At 38.2% G+C, this 27,232-nt stretch overlaps 2 protein-coding genes across 5 annotated transcripts; both read right to left on the bottom strand.

Annotated features, from left to right (window-relative positions):
• Positions 1 to 5,029: 5,029 nt before the first annotated feature.
• Positions 5,030 to 18,478, bottom strand: LOC131772357 (diaminopimelate decarboxylase). Of its 4 annotated transcripts, none has more exons than XM_059088255.2 (19): positions 18,234 to 18,478; positions 16,598 to 16,665; positions 15,644 to 15,755; positions 14,617 to 14,701; positions 13,142 to 13,210; positions 12,888 to 12,921; positions 12,229 to 12,315; positions 11,655 to 11,711; positions 11,329 to 11,391; positions 11,037 to 11,096; positions 10,020 to 10,100; positions 9,561 to 9,641; positions 9,227 to 9,274; positions 9,082 to 9,129; positions 8,240 to 8,314; positions 7,404 to 7,500; positions 6,689 to 6,735; positions 5,630 to 5,669; positions 5,030 to 5,173 (listed from the first exon to the last, which is right to left on the bottom strand). In XM_059088255.2, the coding sequence occupies exons 1-19, from the start codon at positions 18,400 to 18,402 to the stop codon at positions 5,160 to 5,162; spliced, it is 1,335 nt and encodes a 444-aa protein (XP_058944238.1). In that variant the 5' UTR covers positions 18,403 to 18,478; the 3' UTR covers positions 5,030 to 5,159. The 4 variants fall into 4 exon arrangements, with proteins under 4 accessions (XP_058944238.1, XP_058944240.1, XP_058944239.1 ...); XM_059088257.2 differs by lacking the exon at positions 18,234 to 18,478 and adding an exon at positions 17,094 to 17,402; XM_059088256.2 differs by lacking the exon at positions 18,234 to 18,478 and adding an exon at positions 17,108 to 17,402.
• A 599-nt stretch (positions 18,479 to 19,077) lies between these two features.
• On the bottom strand, positions 19,078 to 26,222 carry LOC131772332 (monocarboxylate transporter 10). Its single transcript, XM_059088230.2, has 6 exons — positions 26,017 to 26,222; positions 24,153 to 24,328; positions 23,476 to 23,722; positions 22,113 to 22,428; positions 20,740 to 21,109; positions 19,078 to 20,236 (listed from the first exon to the last, which is right to left on the bottom strand). Exons 2-6 carry the CDS (start codon positions 24,316 to 24,318, stop codon positions 19,983 to 19,985), a joined length of 1,353 nt encoding a protein of 450 aa, XP_058944213.1. The 5' UTR covers positions 24,319 to 24,328; positions 26,017 to 26,222; the 3' UTR covers positions 19,078 to 19,982.
• Positions 26,223 to 27,232: the final 1,010 nt, after the last annotated feature.

Raw genomic sequence — 27,232 nt, 5'->3', positions numbered from 1 at the left:
CATAGGGAAGAATTCGAAAATGCACGAATTTATTGAGATATGCACTTTCGTCAAAATTGAATAAAATTTGAGCACACTGGTCCCTAATGTGGCATAAAGATTGCCGGCTTTAGTTGAGGGCATTGACGTCAGAGCTTTCGGGTGCCAGGAACGAGGGATAGGCGATCAATCGTTTCTTGAACGGCATTCACCCCGTTTAGGGGGGGAATAAACAAAAGTATCACGCAGATAATCGCAAGATTTATTGAGCAAGGCCAAGATTTGTTCATGATAAAGAGAACATGCGTAAAGAGCTGACTCATGCCTTAACTACAATAGACTCATTCGCACGAGTGATGCCGGCTGAAGGAACGATGACCTTTTACGAAACCAGCGCGAAAATGAATACAAAATGAGTACAAAATACACAACTCCTAAACTTTTACTATATTAGACACCATGACAAGCAAATATTTATTCTGAGAGATACATCGCTGTTTTGCATTTTGGTTGAGTCTACCAAAACGACTTCTCGTCAATTTACCGTATGGCGAATAAATACTTGCGACATCAGAATAAGCACTGGAATCGTTCCTGCATGGTGCATACTATTTCCACTCGACCACAAATATTAGAATACAATTGTGGTGAAATCCTGCGCCGCCGATGAATCTAGCAAGTGTTATTGGACTGGTTTTGGCAGTAAGAAACTGCCCCTCTTTTTAAAGGAGAAATATATATTTTTCATGCGTTGAATTACATACCCTTAAGTTGTCTCTCCAGATCGCATAAGCGAGCTTGTTCCTCGGTATCTGTTTTGTGGTAACTCTTGTCCGTGAAAGCTTCTTCCATGGCCTGCCACTGTTTCCTCATATTCGCGAAAAACTTCAGCACAGCGCTGTTTGTGGCCACGGACAGGCAGAACACAATTGCACGAACAGCCTTTCATCTTTACCACTACACAATAGCTAAGCTACGGCCACGATTGTCTACAAGGAAAAAACGCTATCAATTTATAGACAGAAGTCACGAGATATCCTCGTGGTAACAGGATCAGTTTCGTTGTCACGAGACGGCTACATCTCAGTGATTCAGCGAATTGATCTCAACGGGGTAGGGGGTAGGGTTGGTTTATTTCTTTATTCAGAACTCTATTGTCTTGTAGTTGAGAAGATTTGTTTTCCAAAAGCATGAGATGGAAACCAAATCTAACCGGCTAAAATGGAGCGTTTCACTTGAAGACCAAATGATGCAATTTGAGTCTGTTCTGATTGTTGTTTTACCTTATTCACTCATGGTTTGATTTTTCAGCTGAATCATCATTTGTCACCAAACCGGCATATAAACAGGGACACGAATGGACAAGAATAAACTCGACCTAAAACAGACATTAATACAGTATGCATAATCGCTCTTGTACAGAAAAGCAACCCATTTATGGTCTTGTTGACGGACTCTAATATTCAGAAATGTCAGTCAAAACGATTGACTTCAGTCTAAGAAAAGTCAAAATTATCGCATAGAGTTTAGAGCAGTTTACAGAATTCTGTCATCCGACACAAGTGTAATACTATTATGAAAAATAACGAAGAGCGTTAATTCTTGAAAAGCACATTGACTATTAAGAAAGCAAATGGGGTTATTAAGATAACTTAAGGGCCAATTTGAGCAGCAGAAAATTGCTTGCTTGCCTTCTTATTAGGCAGCTAACTCCGCCAGCCGCCTTCTGAGAATATCGAGTTTCGTCTACCAACTTCCTCCCTCCCCTTCCTCCCTCATAAAACTGTTTTTGTAGGGATTGGTTTCGGGCTCTCCCCAGATTACTGGAAGTCGACAGAAATGAACTCAGGTTATCCAAATCGAATAAAAATTTACAAATTTGCAACCATTTCTCGAATACAAAATCTCATTAATTTCAACAAAGAAAAAATTTAGATGACTTTTACTTTTCATTAGATCAATATCCCAATTTCAGCGGTTTCATTAGAAGCCGCCTACCGGCAATCTTGAGGGCCAGGGTGATTTTGGCTTCTTGTCAACGGTGTGGTCGTCATTCTTTGGTGACCTCTGACCACCAATGTTTAGCATGCGAGTAGGCTAATGTGTTCGGGTTTATACCATCGGTAGCCTCTTACGGAAAAAGTTATTGAAATCTCTGCAATCTATTTGGTCAGTAAGATCCACTGAACTGTAGAGAAGAGCGAGGAGGTCAACTTGAAGAGAAGTTACTATAAAAAGCAAGCAAGGTAAAAAAAAAAGAAATAACCTGGACGTCATGCAAACGATGAACATATCATTTTGCTAAATTAAGCATGCCGTCATGGATTTATTTTTAAAGAGTTCTCTATTTAGAGATGGTTTTTCTGTGGATGTTGTCAGCTATTATTACACCCATGGAACGGCACGATCCATGCACAAGCCTCCCATGATTCACATCACATGTACACTTTCTTTAAACGTGTTTTGTTCTTGATCCTTATTCAGAACTTTGCTCATCCTTATTTTTTATTTAAGGTGTTTTTTTAATGATGGCCCGTAAGGCCCACCATTTGCACAAACTCTATATCACTATTTAATAAAATAAATAACTTTTTGACCTTCGGGTCCCATACAAGTTAAACAAAATTTTCTTCCCAGGTGAGGTACAATTAAAAAATTGCAGAAAGGAAACCTGAACAAAATTCAGGCTTCGACGGGATTTGAACCCGAATTTCCAGAAATTGATAGGGTGCCACCACCAACTGAGCTGCAAAAAATATGCTGGGAGCGAACAAACATTTATAATTCCTATCGCTTGTATTGCTAGTACAAAGCTTATATTTCTCGCACAAAATTTATTTTCCTCTTACAAACTTTAAATTTCCTGTATGAACTTCACATTCCTCGTGAAATTTTATATTCCTCATGCAAACTTTATATCCTTGGAACAATGCTTCCATTTCTTTGACACGAAACTTACATCGAAGGCAAATGGACTCAAACGTTATATCTTCTTTTTTCCTCTTGGGACATATCTCTTTCTCTCATATGACCTAAGAGAGATGTGTCCTTAACCTGTCGCGGGCGCAAGGAGAACATTTCCTGCTCTCTCGCGTCATTTTGTGAGATTGCTCCGAAAGCTTCCGACGAGTCACGAACTTACATTGATGCGCACGACGATTGGTTTGTTCAAGTTCCCACCTCCCAAGGCCAAAGTTGTGTACAAATGCCCTACCCAAGCGCTAGAATTGATCTTCAATTTCTTGTGAAAAGCAAGATTAGTACTTTAGTGACCGTGACGTTCCTGTGGACTCTTTTTTCTGAGCTATCTGCCCACGCAAGTGATTTTTTTTCTTAAAACGCCTTCATACTGAAAGACAAAACACGTTTATTCCGCTGGAAAGACTTGCAGGTTCCGGTTCAAATTCCCCGCCAAGGTTGAAATTTTATTTCCGGGAACGGGCGACGGTCAAATTCCCGTGAGTTTCCCGGGGAGGGCGTTGATTGGAGCATGATATATGGTCAATGGCTTCTTGAAAACTAAAAGCCACACCCTCATTTAATGAACTTTCAACTTATGTCTACTGTTTTCTACTGCTCTCCGTTTGCTTTTTAATTCTTTTCTTCAACAGCTTTGTGACGGCTTAAAAAAATTGCCGACATTTTGATGAAAAAGAAAACATGGGTGAAACGTCAATGCACTCGACATGTTTGATGTTTAATTTTCTATCTTCTTGAACAGTCTTTGTGACAGTCTGGATACAATCATTGATCGTGAAATAAAAAATGGATTAAAATTGTAAAAGTTCATCAATGAATCAAAACCTCAAGTTTCTAAAACGAGTGGGTAACTGGCGTAGATAACGAGTGGGTAACTGGCGTAGATAGCGATTCCACACTGGTTGTTCTTGTTCCTTGACATCACCCTTCCATTGCCAAAGAGTACCCTCCAAAACCGCAAAACTGCAAAAAAAATTCGTTCAAAACCGAAAACCGCATGCAAAACCGTCAAAACCGATAAATTTTCACATCCCAGTTATAAACACTCTAATCGATCCGATGCAGTGATGACAAGTGGAGCATACAGAGGTTTCGCGGCTTTTCAAGATCTGTGGAGGCGCATAATTGCCACTCAGATCAAAGAGTAACCGAAACTCAAATAGCAAAAACCGAAAACCGCATCGGATACCAAATCCGAAAACGCATTAGTGTCTTTTACGAAAACCGAAACCAAGTGCTTAAAAACGGAAAATCCGCAAACCGCAGTGAACCGCACAAAAACCGAAAAAGTGACTAGCATCTCATTTATCCTTACGATATCATCCCCGAATAACAAATTAACGTCACAAGAAGAAGGGAAATGTCAATGTGAAAGTGACCTTCGCAGTAATGAACACTACTTGAGCAGTAGTGAAAACAAGACCTTAAAAGAATTCTGGCCTGTATGGGATTTGAAACCCATGACTTCCGCGATACCGGTGCGGTGCTTCTTCCATCATCTACCATATTCACGTCTTTATCCGCAGTTCACATATATGATTTTCATATAGTCACAGTCATTTATTCATCACATCACGGGTTTGTTTGGAACCAACATAATGACCAGCTCCCAATTGGCATGTTAAATCAAAATAAAAAGAAAAACATTTAAAGTCTGTCACGAGTGTTATTACAGGAAACCATCCATCGTTACCTTCTGAACTTAAGATGGGGATCATGTGAACGTTATTCAGCAATGCTGCACGTGAGTTTCAGATGCCGTCTTTCCAAAATGGTAAAGCAATTTCCGTGTCAAATTTGCTCTTGGAGGGCGATAAAAGTTCTTGTAAATCGAATTCTGAGAATTCTGTCTCAAGATGCCACACTAGATTCCCCGAGGTCGATATATAATTTACACAGTTAACTGTCTCAAAAATATGGCAGAATATGACATGAAGGGGTTCTTTCTTGAACAAGCTCAAGGTTTGAGAGCCTCAGCACCACACCCCCCCCCCCGCCCCCTTCCTCAAATCAAATTTTTTTCTAAATGTGGAAAGCGTTCCCAGCCGGACTTGCATTCCCAAACACGACAAACATTTATTCATATTTATTTGAGGGTCAAGCCCTTCCAATTACACACTATCCTTCATTAAAAATATAAAAGTGACCAGGACAAGTTCTGTATCTGTAGATAACACTTCTGTCCACCTGTCTGGTTCTGGTTACATATCTCTACCTATCAATTTCAAAAAGATAATGTTAAAATCGTATGATTGGCTTGTGGACGGGGGATATTACTGGCTATTCTGCGGTTTCATTTGGCTAAATATGGCCAATTACAACAGCTTCAGCGCATCAAATAGGTTTAGGCATACACTAATTTGAAAATAATTTTTACACCACCTACTGACGACAAGTAATTTTGAGTGAAAACTTACGAATCAGTCAATTAATTCTTGAAATTGTACTTCACTCTTTGACCCTTAACAAGTGATTAGCTACGAATTTCTCCTTAAAATATCAGCCCTATGTTGCTTTAGATCACAAGAATGAAGAAAAAGATCACTGACTAAAGAAGTACTTGATTGTTAAATCAGTTCTCCTTGTCATCACCTTAAGAAATGCGTAGAGAACAGTATGAAGTATATGCATACTGATTTTAGCGTGTAAATGGTTACGAAAGGGAACAAACCTTTCCAAAATATTAGAAGATCATCTACTGTTTCAGCTTCCTAAAACACAACAGTATGGTAGTTATGCCAACTGGTTCAACAGGCTTTACCAAGTCAACAACAAATTCTTTGGTCATAATCATCAGACAACCAATCAGCTCTAGTTTTGGCTGCTTGGGAGGAGATGGAGAGCATAATATATTTGTGTTAAAGATTTTTAATAAATAAATGAAATAAAATTTATTTGACCTGTGGATAATTTAACTCTGCAAAAGAGCCATTGATAGGTTTTTAAAATATACATTTAAATCTCCGCAAGAGTAATAACTATAAAATTTTCCTTACAACTTCTTAATACAATGAGATGTAGATGGGTAATGAGGATAACGATGACTATTAACTGAGCAATTCTGTCTAAATGTCACACTACCCAACCTAAATTTTTCCAGCTGATGCTGACCCCGACGAAGCTCTTTTCAATTGTTAGAAAACAAAACAAACAAAATAATCACAACAGCCAATAAGAACAGGACGAAAATATTACAAGGAACCAATAAGGACTCAAAGTAAAGACAAGAAAACTGCCTGAGGCGCAGGTAAACGTGAGTGATCGACTCATTTTATTGTGTAGTTTGATCCGCGGGAGTAGCTCTGAGAAGGAACTGATTTCCGCTGTAGTGAATGACGTTTCGACAGCTTTAGCGGAGACATCGTCAAAGGAAAATCGTTCTTAGGACTACCCTCACCCACGCGATCAGACTACACCATCAAATGTTACTCCTGAGTTACACAACGACTAAGTCACAGTTAAGTTTTCAATGTGATTCGTTTAGAAAAAGGGTGCGTTTCCTGGACCAATCACATGACGAAATAACGCAAACCCGAGGCAATCCCAGATTAATCTCCACATTCCATTGTAAATTTCTTTACCTCTACGGATTACCTTGAGATCAAAGACTAAAAGAAGGCCTCAATTTGTGACACAATAGTCAAAGATAAAAAATTATTTGCTCATAATTGCCACTTGTAAACTTCATATGTGATAAACTTATCTGTGATCATGAAAAACTTAAACATACTTTTAATACTTCAAAGCTCACGCTGCCATCCTCAAGCACACGATAACCTACACCAAGTAAGCAGAATTCAATAACTTTACACTTGTTGGTAAGTCAACCCCTTCAGGCGGCTGATAATGTGCGCGGCTGAAAGATTGTCCGAAAGATCAATATTTGACCGAGAAGCGAAGCTTCGAAAGCAGATGTGAAATTTTGAAGATGATCTCTCAGCCAAGGACATCATCAACTAACGAACCAGCAAGCCAGAAACGGGGTTTATTTATTTTACAACCCTCACATTCATTTTCCCATCGCACGTCGACAGCAAATGTTGTTGACTTTTTTGAACTTTGCGCAGCAGCATTTGAGATCAACCTTTTAAAGAAACTACCACTGGACTCTACAAAACAAGTTAATTTTTCTTCCATGTAAAGTAATACAGATGAATAAGTGAAACTCTTGAGCTGGCTTTTCCCGCTGGCTTTGGTATTTTCGACAGAAATAATCGCAGGACAAATATCGACGTAAATGGGGATTATTGCGTGATAACTATCCGGTGATTTTGAACTACGCGATGCAAAGAGTCGCCCAAAAAGTAATGTGTGTTGTTGAAAATCAAATGACATAACACTTGAAAAAAACAACCAAGTTATCCTGTTTACCTCACAGACATTTAGGTTGAAACATCTTGGTTTAAGTAATACTGAGGTCTTTAAATCATCAAGACCATGCCTACCTAAAACAGCAGGTGCTTGACGACTGCAATGTCGTGAAAAAAGTGATAGGGAATTTGCACCACAATCATGTAGAATGAGGTAATCTCCTTCTTCAACCTAAGAAATGACAACTTTGTTAACTTTAATAGTTGCATTTTACATCAGACTGGTAGACGCACACTTCTGTGCATTAAATTTCCATCACTTTAGAGAAACTAAGTATTGTATAACAGTTTCCAATTCGTTTAATCCATATTTAGAGGACGTTGTCACAAATCGAAAGCCAGGTTTAGGATCTTGGCGACAAAATAAGTAAAAACAATTCAAACAGTGTCAAGAAATCTGAATAAAGGAGCCTCGCTTGACCTGAAACACTCCTTAATTTCAAAGGTGTATGGTAGAAAAGATTAAGTGTGTTTGTTAACATGCAACTGAAAGTTTTGTGGGAATTTTTTCACGAACTAGTAACGTTTAACGTTTTGCAGAACCAGGTTTTCCAGTTTTGAGATGAATATCATTTCCTTACGGAACTAATCCTGCAATTTTTTGCATAAGCAACAGAGCACTGATTGACAATAAACTTTCTAACTTGTCACCTTATACCGAGGAGAGTTACATAAATGATCTTTGGATACAGTAGTACTTCGAGAACGTTCAAAAATTTGAAAAATACAACTTGACACTTGATTCTCACTTGCAGAATTTTTCATATCATTATCACTTTTCTTAACTTTTCTGGTGTTATCGTAATAAAAATTTTCAAGCTACATGGTATTTAAAGATAAAATAAGACAGCGAGCGAGAGCTAAGTCAACAGATCTGAGTTCCCAATTATTTTACATAACTTGTGACTTACCGTCGGAAGAAGTACATCTCGCTTTACTACGTCACCAGAAAAGCACAGAGGGCCGGCAATATTATAGCGCATTCTCTGTGGTCATAAAAAAGAGTCTATAAGAAAAGACATATCTAACTCCTGATGGTTAGTTCTATTTGAAACCCATGGTTTGTTGCAACAGCTAAAAGTTTCTTAAATTCCCTGACTTTTCCCTGACAAATGTAAAGTTTCCTTAACTAACTACATTAATAGGTTCACAGATTGTCCCGATTGTGGCGTAAAACCTTCCCTCACAGCCATTCTTTCCTAGCTTAAATTATGCTTTCCGCACGTCACATTCAGTGCACGTTAATTGTTAACTCCGTACCGAAATGCGGAAAAACATCAGCTTGTTGTTTAATTTCTTTCCTTGTCACTGCCCTTACGGAGAGATGGTCATTGAAGAATGGCTAAAACAAGAGTGAAGTGATGTGGGGCGTTGAGATGACGGTCAGTGGAGGTTTGACTGTGTCTTGAAAGTTTAACTAAGCACATTCTCCGTACTGTTCTTTGTACAATTCCTTGGGCGCTGACAAGGATAATTTGTTTAACATTCGAGAGCTTTTTTAGTTGGTGATCATTTCCTTGATTCTCGTGACCTTAATGTTTGATTCAGGGGTAATATGGTGAGAAGAAATAAGAAGCTGGTCACTCTTAGGGTTTAAAGGATTAAAACGACTGGGATTTAAAAAGCTTCATAACTGTATAACTTTTGTACGTAATTATTTGGCTACCAAAAAGGTTCTAATCAAAATGTAATCGATCTTCAGTTCTTTGTTATGATTTTTTTCAGCAGTTAACTTACAACTACGTGTACATACCTCTCCTTCTTTTAATTGTCCTTCCTCGCTAAAAACTTCAACTCGTCTCTGTCAAAAAAAGAATACTTCAAGATCAGGCTTTACATGTAAAGCTGCCCGACCAAACTGAAAATTGGGTACTGTTATATTTGTATAATGCACCTACTTGGTATTTCTGGACGTTAGGGCAATAACACGTCCTCGTCATCATATCCTATTAACACAAGGGTATTTCATCACATTAATGACAGTTTTAGGATTAATAGAATTACTTCAAAACAAAAAACCAAAGAAAGATACAATCTAGAGAAGATAGGATTTATGGCCCAAGCAAGAAGCTAGCTGGCCATAAATCTATGCATAGCTATGCAGGACTAAATACAGATTTAACAGACAAAGTTGTGACCAGCTCCAATTATACCCACTAAGTCATCTACGGCCTGATGATTTCTTGGTGATTCCATAATTTACATCAATTTCCTATTATTAGCACAACATACCGCTCCAAAATGTATAAGAACTATTTTTAGGTTATCCGAAGCCTTCTTTGTGTATTCCACTCGACTAACCAGCCAGCCAGCCTAACAAAAAATCAAAAATGCAGTCAAACTAAACAAAACAACAATTCTTCTCGTCAGGAAGGAGTAAGAAACATTATTTCAAAATCATGAATTGTTAATTCTCATGTCATCAGCATAATTCATGGAGAACCTAATCAAACCCAAAGAAGTCCAAACTTTTCTGTACATGTTTCAAATATTTCCAAAGATATTGTTAATATATCCCAAAGATGACCTAAAGATTTGACCCAATATGTCTGGAATACTGTCGCCTTCTCAGCCACAGGTTTTGGCTAATGTCCCTGCTTCTTGATGTAATTCGTCGGGTAAGTAAAAAAAAAAACAACCAAAACAAAAAGTTTTAGTTTAACATTTAAATCATATCTGTTTATACAGTACCTTCGCATTAAATGCTTGGCCAAATTCTGTAATTACTTTCTTGAAAGCCCCATAGCTAGGGAAAAGTTCTGGAACTTCTTTCTAATAAAATTATTTTTACTAGCATCAGTGAGCAAATAAATAATATTTATTTGGGGGGGGGGGGGGGGGGGGGGTTCACCCTTCTTTGAATCCCTTTTACAAACTGGGTGCCTGAAACTGGCTAAATTTCTCAGATTGGTTCATGTATCATTCATCAACTAAAGATGTTGCCCAGAAGACAGTGAAGATTAACTCTGAAGATTTTTATTTATTCCCCTATAGATGAGATTGACTGAGAGGATGCCACTTGGCAAGGGATTAATGGACATTTGCACAATGCATTATGGTTGGCATTTTGACCTAACCACCATCTTGGAAGGAAACCTGGAAATAAATTACATCTAACATCCAGGAAACTGGAAATAAATTACATCTAACATCTTGGAAGTCACCTGACCAAATCTGTTGTGAAATTGGTATACAACATCTTTGGTTCCCAGAGATGGAATTTTAACATACAATGGAAACCCAAAGGAAAGAAAATTTACTTTTGAAAACCTGAAAACATCAAATTTCCCCGAGGTTGCTCCCCCCCCCCTAGTCCTGAAGTAAACCATTGATAGGTACATTATGCCCAACACATTCATTTCAGAAAAATCCAACTAATCTCAAAACCAACAGACAACCAAATGAGTTCAATCTAATGTTTCCTTTCTCCTAAGGTGTTTAAAATGGATTGTTTGACTAAACTAAACTTTATTTTCCACCAAATGAGAATATTAATTAATTTCTTATTGAATTAAGTAATATAGAATTAGATTTGCAAAAACAAATGTTATACCAGACTGACAAATAGCTTAATTCACGGTAAGAAAAAGCACAAAAAGTTTAAATTAAGTAAACTACATTACTATTTGTACTGGAAATTTGCCACATATTCAAGAGTAAATTGAATAATTAATTCATTGAACTTATTTCACACACAACAATACTTACTTTCAGGGTCTCTGCATAATCTTGAAATGATGGTCGAGTAGTGTCATCCTCCAAGTTAGCCTGTATGCAGTATCAAATTGACATTCAAACACTTGAATTCAAGGGCTGCAAAGTTGAAATACTCATGAATGAAAGTGATCTTCGCAGTGATGTGCACTACTTAGGCAGTAGTGAAAATAAGGCCTGAAAAAAATTCAGGCCTGTATGGGATTTGAACCCATGACCTCTGCGATACCGGGTTGAAATACTCAGTTACCATTTATACCATTATTATTTTCAGGTAGAAACTTACAGGTAATCCTCCACCAATATCAATAGTGTGGATCTGTTTTTTTCCTAATCTTCCATTCACTTCCTTAAAAAAAACCAGAACATGAAAATATAGTGATCACATTACTCAGGTGATACACAGTCCACTGGGCTGAGTAGAAGAAAATATCCATGTGCTTTATCATTTAACCCTTCACCTCCCAGAAGTGATAAAGATGTAACTTCTGTCTACAATATCCATACATCATCAGCAAACAGGTTATGAGGATACTCCAGCAGCTAGAGGGGAGAATTAACTATCAGATCTAGAAGCAGAGAATATTTATTTAGATGACGATATGTCCTTACCAAAGCAAAGTCAACAACACATTTAACACCACAGGTAAGATCACTACAGTCATAACTCTGAAATCAGATGGAAACAAAACAAAGCTGCCTTAAATAAGTGAGCACTTTGTTAACACCAGGCAACATTGAAATAGGGGAGAGGAGGGGGAATATATGAAAGTTACTCTTTTAACCCCTAAGAGTGTCTAGCATCTAATTTCTCCTTACAATATCACCCCTGAATCAAACATTAAGGTCATGAGAATAAAGGATATGATCACCACCTAAAGAAGCTATTGATTGTTGAACAAATTCTCCTTGTCAGAACCCTTGGAAATGCTTAAGGAGTTGTATGGGGAGTATGTACACTCATGTTAGGGAGTAAAGGGTAAAAGAAGAAATTTAAAAAGCACATGATTAAGTAGAGCATGCCAAGACTTTTACCATTCATTGTAATTGAGAGACCACCTTTAATTTTATCAGTTTAAGAAAATACTATTTTACAAGTCAAAAATCTACTTGACAGCCAAATAAATTGCTTTACAGTAAGCTTACTTAGTTGTAACAGTATGTATATCCACAAATTATTTCAAACCTGGGACCCAATATGTATATGAACTGCTGTTAACCAGGGGCGATCCAAATACCAGCCGATGATTTCTTCTTTTGATGAATCTGTCAGCTGCTCAAAAACAATATTTACAATTTAACATAGATTTATTTTTCGAGTTGCTACCATCATCACTGGCACAAAATGGCAATGTGATTCTCTTGTGTCTCATGGTCTCTTCATGGATTTTTTTTCTCTCTGAACCCTTTTAATCCAAGAACTGATTGACACATAACTCTTCCCTGTAATAAATGTATCCATACGATATCCACCAAATAGGTAATACGTATACTCAAACTTCTCAGGTAGTGAGTGTTTTGTTGATCTAACACCAAATTCTCCTACCAAATGTTTAAGGAAATGTGTAATAACTAGAGGGGAGAAATAATACCAAGTAATCATATCCTGGGAGTTTAGGGGACAACAGTACATCAGCAAGAAGATTGATATATGAACTGGTCATATAACAACACTTCAAGGTTGTGCAGTGTACTATTCTACATACATTCATATACACCTCAAGAAGTTCATCACCAGAATTATTAAAAGGGGGAAGGGAAAACCCCAATTTCCTACTGTTGTTAAAAAATTATCAAAAATGGTATTCTTCTACAGATGTGTTATATTAATCTTGTTGCATTCACCTGGACTCCAAACTTTGAATCTGCTGTACATGTACTAAATTAAAGAAATTTACAGAACTCAATATCAAATACATTATAGAACAAACATACAAAAAAAAAAATACCAAGAGAACAAATCACCAAATCAACCAAACAACATATACACAATGATATTAAACGATTTTGTCAAATGAAAGTAATGTTACACAGTCAGCAACATTGATCATAATTGTTTACTTTTTCCATCTAATTTTAATTACTAGCATGTTGCTCACCTTAGAGCTTTAACAGCACCAACCCCAAGAATAGGTTTCAATCTTATTCCAACTGATGATTTTGTTTGTCTACCACATCAAAGAATACAAAAGGATATATGTCAAGAAAATCTCAATAAATATATAAATTCCACTATTGCATACATTTTCCCTCCAATAAAAGGGCTGTCAAAACAAAAATATTACCATTGGTGGCTCAATTTTCAGCATGGAAGCATGATATTGTGTTGCATACTCTGGATCACAGTCCACTTACTCCAGTCTCTTTGACAGCCTTGTATCTCCCAGCTAGTTCATTTTACTTCTATTAATAATGGCAATAGGACCGAGTGGAGTCCAATTCAGTCTGTAACCATACAAGTGATTATTAAAAGTCGGACAACCACAAAGTGGGAGTCTGATTTGTCAGTCACGAGCATGATTACAGAGTGACAGAATTGGAAGACACAAAGTTCTGTCACCATTTAATCATAACCATTACAATTTTCCAAAAAAAAAAAAAACATCTACAACAAATATCTCCAAAAGAGATGATGTTTAAAGTTAAAAATTCCTCCATTTTGGAAATTCCCCACTTTTTCCAAGGATAAATGGTTGTTGCTATGGTTATTGTGATCAATTCTGTGATTGGTGGGTTTAGCTGGGTAGACTTGGTGAGATTGGCTGCTTCAACTGTCCAATTACCTGTGTCTGATTGTAGCCAACTGTCTGATTACACTGTCCAATTACAACTCTTCAAAATGATTAGCGAAAAAGAAAACAGTAACCCATTCAGCTGGAGCTTTTATCAGTTTCTGTAGCATGAAATGACTAGTGGTAGTTCAACTCTTCCAGAATGTTATTATGAGAAATAACTAGAGTGGGGAACTTATTAAAAAAGTCATATCAAAAACAGAAGAAATCACTAAAAAAATCCAAGAAGTCTACACCTTCATTATGAAATATCTATGTGATAACTTCTTTTTAATATCTTTACAAATAACTACTTAAAGTTCCACAAGGATTTATTCACCTCAGTTCTTTGAGAAAAAGTAGCTGAGCTATTATTGCCCACCCTCTTACCTTTGTGATTTACACGGCACCTCTATGCTCAACCCCTCTGTGCCAAACTGATCCAGTTTCACTCCATTTACTGATTGTTTAATATTTCTATAGCTCATTCCACCCAATATGTATAAACAGGATACTTGTGAAATGCATTACTAATTTCAAATTCAAATTCAAACAATCCATGTAGTATAATTATTTAAATAGGATACTTGTGAAATACAATACTAATGATAAATCATTTGGATCAATATCAGTATCTGGGCAACTGCCCACCTACCCCTCCCCTAACCCAACATTAACCTCAACTTGTTGTCAATCGAATGTTGTTGAGTTAGGGGAGGGGTAGGTGGGTAGTTGGCCAGATACTGATATTGATCCAATCATTCTCATATCACCACCCAGCTGATAAAATTACCCAGACTTACCCTTGATCATTTATTATAGCTGTTATTCTCTCAAGTTCTTGATAGTTGTCCACATTTACATGAATTCCATTTTCTAAAGCAAACTCTAAAACAGTGCAATTAATCACAGAGTGAACATCAAATTAAGCCTTCTCATTCCTTCTTTGTGAGAAAAAATACATGAACATTGAAGCATGCTGAATGACAGTCAAATAAATTACACAATTCACATCTTACAAATTAAGTATTAAAATTTATCAACCAAGGTGGACTTCAATTTTAGCAACTGCAGAGAAGAGGACTGAAACAAATTCAGCCTTAAACAGGATTCAAAATAATGCTTCTCAGATACTTAAGAGGTATAGGCATTTAATTCCTGTCAAATCCTGAATAATTTCATGCATTTTTCCTGCTGTTGCAAGAATATAGCAGCCCATCTGCAAGGATCATTCCTGCATTTGATTTCCATCCAAAGGTCACAATGAAATTTCATTAAAAATTATGTTCAGATTCCTTTGAGGGAACAAAAAGCACACTAAGATTTGCCTCACCCTCAACATGAAGCTTTGTAGCTCAGTTGATAGTAGCACCCAGCTAGTATCTGGGAGCCAAGGCTTTGAATAAGAGGAACTGCAATACTTTATTAAACCCTTTAACTCCCAGAAGTGATCAACATGAAACTTCTCCCTATAATATCCTTACATTATCCAGCAAACAGGTAAAGAGAATATTCAAACTTAACAGGTAGAAGTTGTTATCTTGATCTAACACCAAATTCTCATAATTAATTTACATGTAAATGTGTAGCAGCTAGAGGGGAGAATTAACAATCAGATCATGGGGGTTAAAGGGTTAATTTACAGCCCACTTGCAGGGATCATTTCTGCACTTGAATTTCATCCACAGTTCATAACGAAATTTATCTCAATAAAAACTATACATATTTTTAATGCTACTACATACAATGTAAAGCCTCTTTGCAATGGTCTCATATCAATTAACAAGATTACTGGTTAGTCTTTCAGATAATATTCAATAGTAGTCATACTCAATTCTGGCTCTGTTTTCACAGGTGAGTCAAACACAATTTTCTCAGGAGGAAATCCAAGATCCATGCCGTGTAGCACTTCTGTGATTGAAGCACACTCAAGACCATGACCCTGGATAAATGATAACACAAATTGGCTTCTGGTATTCTAGGGGTGTATACATTAACACAACCTCCAAGAATGATTAACATCAAACTTCTCTTTACAGTATCAATACTAAATAAAAAATGAACCCTTTTGTCACTCTTACCTGAGAGTGACTATCATCTAATTTCTCCCTAAAATATCACCTATGAATCAAACTGTAAGGTCACGAGAGTAAAGTAAATAATCAACAGCTGAAGAAGTTCTTGATTGTAACTCAAATTCTCCTTGTCAGTTCCTTAGGAATTTGCAGAACAGTATGGAGAATATGCATACTGAATTTAGGGCGTAAATGGTTAGGGTCACTAGAATAAGGGAAATGACCAACAACTCAAACAAAACTATTGATCGATAGACAAATTTTTCTGTCAGTAGAGAGAGAAATGTACAGAGAACAGTATGGGGAATATCCACAGCTGAGGTTGGGTTATAGAGGGTTCAGAGTAGTCACTGGGTGCAAAAGATAAAAAAATTGTTCAAAGGGGGGTATGTTGTTAACAATTTCTGCACATCTTACATGATTTAGTTTTAGCACTGCTTGTCCTTGAATGTAAGCAGGTTCGTATTCATATGGCAAGGAGGAACAACAAATTGGGTTTCTAGATTTGAAAAAGATCTTAATATGTAATACAGCTTCTTCAGATTGACATGTCTTCACCACCCCGATTAAAATTTTTTTCTCCTCGAAGGGAGAATTATGGGAAGCCAATTCCTCCCCCCCCTTTCCAAGCTACACCCCTAAATGAACTTACTTCATTGGAGTAATGTTTTATGAGGATGAAATTGAAGAGTAAATTTTAGTTACATGCCTTTTTAAGAATAATCTTTAGCATAGCTGAAACAGGATTGGCTTTTACAGCAATTGCATGGAGAACATCTGTGAAAGAGACATTAAAAAAATTAATAACCTTTAGCTCATCCATGAAAGGAAAAAGCCACAGTTTAAATTTCTTACTACTATGAGTGACTTATTTCTTTGGACAATATCACCACAGTATCAAACATTAAGGTCAACAGAATAAAGGAAACGATTGCCAACTAAAGAAACTCTTGATAGTTCAGCAAATCCTCCACATCAGCACCACAGAGAAAGAATAGTAAGCACAAAGAGAAGAGTATGTAAAAGAAATCTACTGATGTTATTGTGTGAATAAATAATTAGTGAACAAACACCTTTGCGTGACTGGTAACGTCCACAGCTGACAGAAGAATAAATATTATGCTGAGAGGCAAAGCTTTGAGGGAAAATATGAAAAAAGAACTCCAAACAAGTGTCAATTAAGGTTTTCTCTGTCTCCCGCTTACATTTGATAACAAACCTCTGAAGATTTCTTAGTGAGTGAGTGACTCATTTGCATATTGAAGTCCCCAGAAAAAAACCCTGGGCAGACAACCCTGTTAATCGATGGCTTCTGATCGACATCTTTGGTCCACATCATGTGTCCATGGCAGATGATGAGCAATTGTCGGAAATCGAGCAGGCTTTTGAGGTGGTTAGAGGTGGGCAATTGCTCTGATTTTTGGCTTGGCTCTCATACGTTTATTGAATTTTAATGTGCCTGAAGAAATTTGGCAAAGTTGTAGTGACATAACTAAGCCCAGACTGCCACCGTCATTTTGGATGTCCACCTGGGTAGATTTTGGTCACGTGCTAAGCAACGTAATAATCAAGAACAAGATAGAATTTCATTTCAGGCCTATTTATCGATTTTGTGGTGCATAACTTTCGCATTTAGTACGTAATATTTATTTTGAATCTTCAAATTGTCGTGAAACTTGAGAGAGAATTGTTCTTTAAAAATTCACTGAAAATCGGTAGCCAAAATTATTTGTGTAAGTGTTTGATTTTCGTCTTAACCTGTAATTTCGTCAGTCTCTGGCGCTTTTTGTTGCTTCACACAGAAAAAAACACACGATACGAAATGTAATGATCGACTTTATCCCAATCTCACGCCACAACAGAAAAAGCTTTTGAACACCTGTAAACTCCGAGCGCTTCGGAGTAAGTGATATCTTTAACAAATCTTCGGATTGTTTTCAAAGTTCAAGGATTGTAAATTACAATTTTATGAAAAACGAAGGTTGTTCTCTTATTTCAGTGTGAATCCTCGCACGCCTGCCTTTCGCTGGCGCCGCTTGTTGAAACTTTTCACCCCATCACTATTCTTGGCAACAAAGGTCGCCATTTCGTTTTTTATTACTCGCCACAAACTATCAAAAGCTTAAAATCGAAAAAAAAGTTTACAGGAATCGACCAATCGAGCGAGCGAGCGAGTGCCATTCCACATTTTATTTATCTGACTGTCATTAAGCGGATTTTGGGGATGAAATGGTACGATTTGCGGAATTTATGAAATATTTTTCGGGATCAATTCCGTCTTGGCGACCCCAAGACCCCTAAACTAATGACATTCTACACAGGAAATCGATCGATGAGTTGTTTACCTTTACCAAAAGCTTCTTCTGCCCTGTCGAGTCCAGATTCGAATTCATCAAGATCGTAAAACAGACCTGCATGCTTGGGCTTTCCTGGTTCATAAGTAAGAGACGGAGAGCCTAAAATTCCCTGGGATATAGCTGCTGAAAGAGCTCTTTGAGATGTTTTACCCGACATTTTCCCCCGTAATATTCGGGAGTTTCTACATCACGGGAGACGAGCGGTGGAAGGGAAAAAGGGCGAAATACGAGTGGTCAGCGGAGAAACAACTTAAATAATTCACATAGAGACAGATCAGTTATAGTTGCAGAAAAACAGAAATCGTGTTGTATAATCGATGTGTCAACAGCTGTTAAAAGGCAATTTGCTCTGACAAAGGGCTAACGCCCGAAACGTCAGCTTTGAAACTCTTAACGCTGGCCGATCTCTGTTATCAACTCGGTCGATAATACCAAATTATCCTGTTATACTCTCCCACTGACGCAGCACCACAGTTTCCTAAGAAACTTACCCCCTTTTTAACTCGTGAATTGCGCGCATGCGCAAGAGCGAGTTATAGATACGATGTGGGGAATGGCATTCGCTCGCTCGCTCGATTGGTCGATTCCTGTAAACTTTTTTTAGATTTTAGGCTTTTGAGTGCATTTGATAGTTTTTGGCGAGCAATAAACAGACGAAATGGCGACCTTTGTTGCTAAGAATGGTGGTGGGGTGAAAAAGAAGCCAATGATAATCTTAAAAGAGTTTTTTTTTTCGTTTTAGTTTCAACTAGCGGCGCCAGCGACTGGCAGGCATGCAAGGATTCACACTGAAATAACAAAACAACCTTCGTTTTTCATAAAATTGTAATTTACAATCCTTGAACTTGAAAACAATCCGAAGATTCATTGAAAATATCACTTACTGCGAAGCGCTCGGAGTTTACAGATGTTCAAAAGCTTTTTCTGTTATAGCGTGAGATTGAGGACAAAATTGATCATTACGTTTCATCGCGTGTGTTTTTCCTGTGTGAAGCAACAAAAGATGCCGGCGACTGACGAAATAACAAGTTAACACGAAAATCAAATAACATCTAAACAAACAATTTTAGCTACCGATTTTCAGTGGATTTTTAAAGAACAATTTTCTTTTAAGTTTCAAGACAATTTGAAGATTCAACATACATACAACGTACTAAAATGCGAAAGTTACACACCACAAAATTGATAAATAGGCCTGAAATGAAATTCTATCTTGTTATTGATTATACGTTGCCTAGCACGTAACTTAAATCTACCCAGGCGGAGATCCAAAATGACGGTGGCAGGCTTGGCTTGGTTATATCACTCAAAACTCGTTCCCGTTTGTCTCATTTGATAAAGAGGGAATCGTTAATGTTTTCATTAAGACAGTATTGCCTTGATTTTCTAACAACGAAAGACAGTAAATTTCACTTTTCACCCACATTTACTTCCAACCTTTTCTTTTGAAACAAAAATGATAGACGTTTAAAACACATGACATCATCCACCTTGTCAAATGTAATAGCATGATCATTTCAATTGTAATGCCTTCTTATCCCAGCGTTACTTTGTTTCTTTGCTACATTAGCGAACTACTGCTCGTACTCTAGATATGGCAATCAACCACAAAATTCCCTAAACCAGATAACATTAAACATAATCTAAAAAATCATGTGTCAATTCACGAGTTTGCTCACAGAGCACATTGATTTCACTCTTTAACATCCACATTATTTATGTCGACTATACAAAACATCATAAATATGTTTCTCGTAACGTTCTTATGTCCACACTTTGAAAGGATATTTCAGTTATTAATGGTGTAGGTAAGAATTTAAGTTTATCTGTGTCTGAGTGAAGTTCCCTCCCTTTCAGGGGGCCGACATGATCTACATTTTTTAGATTCTGGAGCAGTGGGATGAGGAAAAGCAGGATACAGCCTGTAGCGCTAAAAACGGACGCCGCAACAAAACTCCAAGGATATGAATTTGTAGAGTCGTATATCCAACCTGGGGAAAGAGCAAGACATTGATAAGTTAACAACACATACGAATGATGGTACAGTCGAGGTTTCAATGACCCACTAGAAGCTTATTACTGAAAGCCGAATGTAGTTTTTCCTTATATAACTTTTTGCGCATTGAGAAATCAAGCCTGCATCTTACATCTTCATTTACAATCCGTGTCTATTTTATCGATCTTTACTCATACTTAGAAAGATTTGTTGATATTTGACAGGAAAGCCGACAAGACTAGGGACGAGTGAACTCCATCTACCCCGACTACCTTGACTGGTTTCCTTCTGGTTCAAGTCAGTGGCGATAAATTGAATGGCTCTTATTTTCTCTTGCTTTCAGTTAATGGCCTTATGCTTTCAACGCCGATCTCAGAGACTTGCGAGGTTCTCATGTGACGAGATAAAAGAAGGAGTAGATGGCTCGGTTATCGATTGATGAAAGATCCCTTCCGGTAGATATTTGCTTTGGTAATTTGTAGTCTCCAAAGCACTTACCAGCCAATGGAATTCCTGCGCAATAAGCGATACCAAGCACCGCGAACATGATCCCAACACCCCTGGAGGCCTGGTCACTACCAACCAAGTCTTCAGCAACTACTGCTTTTAGTGATACAAAGCCACTATCGAAAGCCCCGTATATTACCATCATCCCCATGAAACTCTGGAAACTCCATGCTGCCGACAAAAGAGATGTGGATATGGCGACCCCGACCATAGCGCATTGAAAAATCTCCACACGGTAGCGTGAAAACTTGTCAGCAAGTTTACCAGTCAAAAAGGAGAAAACACCTGATGATGTTGACCAGGCCATAAGCAAAAGAGCCCCTTTGTGTGGTGGCACTCCCAACTCCTTGGCAAATGAGGGCTGAAAATGTAGGAAAAGAGTAGCTGATATTTTATTTGGCGTTTGACTATTACGAGCTAGTCAAGAGCGAACCTCTTTCCCAGGGTCTCTCTCTTTCCCTTCTTTTAGAGAAAGAGAGAGGAAGGGAAGGGATAGAAGAAGTGGGGCCCTGGGAACCAGGCTGGTCAAGAGCAGTCCAGATTTACTTTTACCTCAACCTCTTCTCTAACATTCAAAATTTTTTTCAGTTACGGTAAAAAGAAAATTTGGTGTGACATCACAAGAAAACTGACTTATCAAATTACACGTCACAGACTTTTTCTTTTCTCACGGACCTTCCGGCTGGTGAATAACATATATGATAACTGATATATGATGACTTGATTGATGATACTAAGGTTGTCAAAATGTCATTCACCTCTCTCAAAATCAGTCATTCTCAAGAACACCCTGATCAACACAGTAAGACAACCGCGGCGATCAAATGTTAACCTCGGGTTCAAATTATTTACTGCATTACTGGCCAGATAGTCAGAGCGCTTTACGACTGAGTGTCAATCTCCAAAACAAAGGATTATTGAAATCATAACATTTAACCAGTGTGGTTGGTGAAGTAATGTAAAGAAATGCTATTCTGAATCACTTTCTAGACTCAACTGGAACTTGATCCAAAAGTGAAATGTTATAGAAAGCATAAACTCAAGAATTCTGTCAACTTGCCAATGCAGTTTTCAGCTACAGACAAGGCTCTACTCCCACTGTGCAGGGTTTGAGTGTAAAATTCACATCCTGTGTTTGTACATGTTTTTTTTACACCCTATCATCAGTTTGCATGTTCTCCATATATTCTTCCATACAGTTCCAAAGGTGCTAATTTGCTTCACAGTCTAGAGCTTCTTTAGTCAGTGATAATTTCCCTCATCTCGTGCCCTTAATGTTTAATTTAGGGTCGATATGATGTAAAAAATAACAGGGTTAAAGCACAAATATGAACCACATCCTCAAATGAACATTCCTTACTTACCACATACGAAGCAGGTATGAAACCGCCACTGGCGTATAATCCTAACCCTAGTAAAAACACTAGGAAAGATTTATCTTCTAATAGTGTTAGATCGAATATTTTCTTGACCTGGACGTCTCTCTTGCCCATACTGACTAGTTTGGGTGGGGGACGATACGCAAGGGCAGAGACTGCAGTGAGAGCAACGATTCCCGCCAAAATTATAAAGGTTCTGGAGAGTCCCGTTTGTTTCACCATCCGCTGAAGAAATGGCCCAAGGGCAATGGTACCAGAATATGCACCAGTACTACATATACCATTGGCCAGTGCTAATTTCCTACGGTCAAAGAGAAAATTTAAACTTTTTGTTTGACTGGTTCGAAGTGGTCCTTTTTGCTCTGTTGCTCTGTATCTAAATCATTCCCCCGCTAAACTTCTCTTATTTACCATCGAGCGTGACCCGCGCCTCCCTCGCGCTTGCCCAGCACTTGTCCCTCTTCGCCTGTAAAACGCAAAACAATTACCGCTGTTCTGTAGGCTACTGCAAATTTGGCTGCTCCTATTGTTTAATTTCTCAGTTTACTAAGGTAAGAAGCCACATCAGACTGGTTTCTGTAAACATGGTTACAAAAAAATCTTGAACCTATTCTTTAAAAATAGTGAGTGTTTGACACATGTAACACCTAAGCAGTGAAGTGCTTGACTTTTTCACTGATGTTTCCAGTTAACTGTCACCTTGTTACTTCGCCATCTTCTGGCTATGAAAAAAAAATTTCGTATAAGTGTACCTTTTCATGACGCAGGCGAAGCACTCTATAGCATTTGAAGCACATTATAGGGGTTTGGCAATACCTCAAAGTGGGATTTTATTCTCCCAAATAATGTACAAAAGTAATTTTCGATTGAGTGGCGAAAGTGACCCGGGATGGCTTTGCTTTTGCTTTACTTCGTTTTGTGATTGGTCTAGAATACTCGCACCACTTTCTAAACCAATCAGAATCAAATTGACTAAAACCAATCACGACGTGGTCACTCGCGTTTTCCCGCGCGTCAGACAGTTTTCTTGTTTTTAATTTGATATTTCATTGACTAATCGTCATAGTTTCTTTCCTATGATTGGCTTTTCAGATTGCTTTGGTCCTGGTTTTATGACAGTGAATGGAAAAGCGCTCTAAAAAATCACGGAGTATCACGGCAACGCCGCAATCTCAATGCCCCTCCCCCACCCCCCCTCTCCCAAACTTCACACAGCTCAATGATATCGTAATTTAAACAAAGGAGGCTTGAGCTAGACTCAATTTTCTGGCTCCCACAGCCCTTATATAACGGTAAAAAAAACGTTGATGAGCAAGAAATTATGCATCATTCACTGACGAAATCTAACCTGTCGAACCAGAGCGAGATGATCCTAAAAGTTGTAATGTACGCCAACGAAGCACCGATCCCGAACAACACTCCATATGTTACAAATAACAGGTAGAGCCGGGTGACGAACGACGATGCCACCAGACCAATCACGCAGACTAAACCACCAACAAATCCGGTGATACGGCAACCCCAGATGTCACAAGCGATGGTAACAAACGGAGCCACAGCGTACAGAGCGAACAGGTGAATGGAACCCACCCATGCTAGGAAGCAACAGCAATAAGCATGTCTTAGTTAAAGGGGGGGACTATGGAAAATTGACTGTAAAATAGAAGCTACTGTGAGCTACTGTGTTCCTTTCTTTTATTCCAATATTTCGCCAATCTATGGCATTGTCAGGGAATTTAAAGAAAATATTCCACTGTGCCACCATGCGGCCGCAATTGCAAGCATGGGGAAAAATTGCGCCAGCGCAGTGTAAGTTCTCGTCTTACGTAAGCTGCGAACAAGCTGCGATGCCATCTATGCGAGTGGTTTAGCGTCTTATTTAAGCCGCAGCTAATTGAAAACGAGCTCAAACCCTAATCTTACATAAGCATTTGCTTCTAAAAGTGGAGGTGCACCATTATTTATCAAGTTCATGTCATCTGTAGGCCACAGATGAATTCCTCGTATAAACGGCGGCCCGTGTACCTGACGTGCCCTTTCCATTGCCAAATTCATCCAGGATGTAAATAAGGAGAATTCCAAAGCTGTTCTGTATTCCAGCCAGGACGAATTGTACTGAAAAAGCTGCTGCACAGACACACCAGCCATATCCTCCATCTGGAGCTGACTTAACAGAAGACGTAATATCCATCCGAGGAATTCTGGGAACGTTTGAAGGTACACATTCAGAATAAGAATACGGTAGACATTCAAAAGCCAATTTTTTGGATTTTTTTAAAGTCAAATCAAGACTTACTGGTTGTAACTACGGTTTGACCGAAAAAGTTTTGTAAAACTATTATCACTATGCAAATTCTCCACACTTCTCTCTATATCCTATGGCACTGAAAGGGAGAATTTGTTTAATAATCTAGAATTTCTCTAGTTAAGGATCATTTCCGTTTTTCCAGCTGATGTTCGGCATTCTTTTTTTACCCTCGCTGGCTTACTCTTACATTCCCTATAGGAAAAAGTAACCACAAAAAGTGGTTGCTTCTCTAGCCTGAAGAACAGTTGTAATTTTTTTTGCGTTTTTCAGTAAAACGGAGACAAGCGCGAGCCGGCTCCCCTCGCGCGTAACTCGCGCTTCGCGCTCGCGCGCTTGTCCGCCGTCCGCCTGTAAGACGCAGAAACTTACGCTGGTTCTGTGGGCTGTTGCTTATCTATGTTTCTAGCTTCATAACATAAAGGACAAAATTGAATGCTGATTGGCTGAGACAGAAGGCATTTTTCGTTCATTTGGTAACTGCCTCAGACAAAATCACTTGAAATTGATTTGTTCTTAGGTCGTCTAACAATAGCGAAAAATTGTTTCGTTTTTTTAATGGCTTTTGAAACAATTACGTCTCATTTCGACGGAGAGAACGATGAATTTAATAAAGAACTGAGACAAATAGGCGAAAATGGAAACAAAAAGGCACAGAACACTGGAGAAATGTTTTCGTGCGACAGCCGGAAAAAAATTAGTGATATAATCTCTAACCATCCTGACCTCATGCTCGGTAAATAACGCATATGTTTGGACGACTACGACTCGGGAGACGAGCGGAAACAACAAATAAATTTAGGAATCAGTGACAAGTCAAAAAGTGCCTTGAGTCAGCTGTTACTGTCGAAAATTTGCTCACATTTGCTGCCTCATGTGCTTCAAGCCGCCATGTGTACAACTTCAGTCATTGCTACGCCATCTTGAATATTGCTGGAGATATTTCATCAAGTATCACAGGAGCTAAGAACCCACTTGACTATGAATAATTTTTAAACGTTTAAAAAAACATCAAAAACGGCTCAAATTGTTCCTTCAAGTATTATAATTTCATCGATGGCGAATGTTTTATTTAGCAATCTTGGTTGCATTGCTTTGGTATTATTGTACAAGAATAAAACTCCGTACAGCTAATTCGTGAGTTTTATAGTTCATTGACGCTGACTGAACACTAAAATGACCTCAGTGATACGAAATTTCATAAATGACCCTTGTAATAAAAAAAAATTTTGCCCTTTATGTTATAAAAAAGTAATCACATGTTGCCTCGTAAAAGTAAGGATTGTCGATGAATAGTTATTTGAATGCGTGACACGACACTTACCTTATTAGCATATTTCCATTTTCGCAAATTACAGATTTTCATTTCGTTTCGTTTCGCAAATTACAGTAAGCCTTAGTTGTCCTAAACATTTGAAATAATTCTTCAGTTGTGGCGCTTCGTCGTATTATACGTGCTGCTCTACACTACAGACGCAGTAGGTATTGTGGATAGGTTAGAGCAGAAAGAAAACTCCAATGTGACTGAAAATATTTTGTCTTAAGCTTATTTATCACAGTTACCTAGACCAAAGTTTAGCTCACCTTCTGTTTCTCCTAAGCTCGCTTGGTAGGATACTGAGAAGGAAACCAGACTGTCTGAGGTAAGAATACTTACAATCAAAAAGGGTGTAAACAGCCAACTCGATTTTTCTCACGTCTCAACCACTTGAAACATTCGTCACTGACTGACCATAAGTTCCCAAAATGAGGTCAAGGTGATCGCAGGCCTGAGGTAACCGGAGACGGATGACGAACAAGGACTGCCGAGAGGGAGGGTGGCAAAGGTTTACACGTGATGCGTGATTAAGGCCAAAGTTACAGAAAAAAAACGAGTATGATTCGGCTCCATCTGTTATTGAAACAAGAAATAGTTGTATGCTATTCAACGAACGTAAATAAGTAAAGAATCTTTCTTCCCTTTCAAACCAGATGAAACTTCTGCATTTCGCAGTAGAGAGCTGTATTTGTGCGTGAAAGTCTTCACTTAGTCGATCACGTGAATTCCAAACTGATGTGTACTACGGTAACAAGCACGTTTGCTGAAATTGAGACTAAAAACCTCTACTACATGATAGTTGTGCTACTGAATAGAGTAACGGAGTGGCCAGCAACGGCACTATGCTCTTTAAGTAAGTGACTCAATGACGTTTTGCAAACTTTCGTGGCAATCTCAAGTGAGACCGGAAACACCTCGGGGTTTACATATTCGTTCAATCGCAGACAGCCTTGAAGTAAATAGGAAAACTTACCGAAAAAACAGAACTCAGCGCTAGGAGTGAGAGCGAAATTATTCTTTTCTGTTTTTTTTCTTGCCTCTGTCTCTTTCTCTTTTTTTGTTTATCTTATTTAATTTTCGGGACGGTCTGAAATATGAGAATTTTCAATCTAAGTGTTTATGTCAAACGCACGGAAAGCTTGCTTTCTTGCGGACAGATAGAGACTTGAAAAAATCGGTTTCCGCTGTACTGTTACTCGGTCAAAGGTCATGTTTTTGTTGGATTGCGAATTCAAGACGAGTTTATTGCCATTTGGTAATTATTAAGCATGGGGTGTCCGCTGACGAGAGAGAGCGTAAACAAAAGAAAACTCCAATTTTCACTTTTAAAAAGTTTCCGCGTCCGCTCAAGAGAGAGTGTCCGCTTACAGGAATGTGTACGAGTTTGACGGGGAGACAAAACAACAATCGAAAAAAGAGTCTGTATGTAGAACTGTCCGCTTAAGAGAGTGGGAATTAGCAATAAATGTTTCCGTATATTAA

This window comes from Pocillopora verrucosa, chromosome 3 (assembly GCF_036669915.1).
Source record: "Pocillopora verrucosa isolate sample1 chromosome 3, ASM3666991v2, whole genome shotgun sequence".
In the NCBI taxonomy this organism is placed as follows: domain Eukaryota; kingdom Metazoa; phylum Cnidaria; class Anthozoa; order Scleractinia; family Pocilloporidae; genus Pocillopora; species Pocillopora verrucosa.
Note: the sequence above shows the minus strand (reverse complement) of the source record. Positions and strands in the feature narration are given on the sequence as shown.

Excerpts from the sequence above, each read along its gene's own strand:
- LOC131772357 (XM_059088255.2), bottom strand. The coding sequence starts at position 18,402 with ATGTCGGGTAAAACATCTCAAAGAGCTCTTTCAGCAGCTATATCCCAG. Across the intron at positions 12,922-13,141 it reads GGTGCTGTTAAAGCTCTAAG|TACATGTACAGCAGATTCAA; the intron begins GTGAGCAACATG and ends TCTTTAATTTAG. Across the intron at positions 9,642-10,019 it reads GCCAAGCATTTAATGCGAAG|GCTGGCTGGCTGGTTAGTCG; the intron begins GTACTGTATAAA and ends ATTTTTTGTTAG.
- LOC131772332 (XM_059088230.2), bottom strand. The coding sequence starts at position 24,318 with ATGGATATTACGTCTTCTGTTAAGTCAGCTCCAGATGGAGGATATGGC. Across the intron at positions 22,429-23,475 it reads ATCTCGCTCTGGTTCGACAG|GAAATTAGCACTGGCCAATG; the intron begins GTTAGATTTCGT and ends CTTTGACCGTAG. Across the intron at positions 21,110-22,112 it reads TCATACCTGCTTCGTATGTG|CCCTCATTTGCCAAGGAGTT; the intron begins GTAAGTAAGGAA and ends CTACATTTTCAG.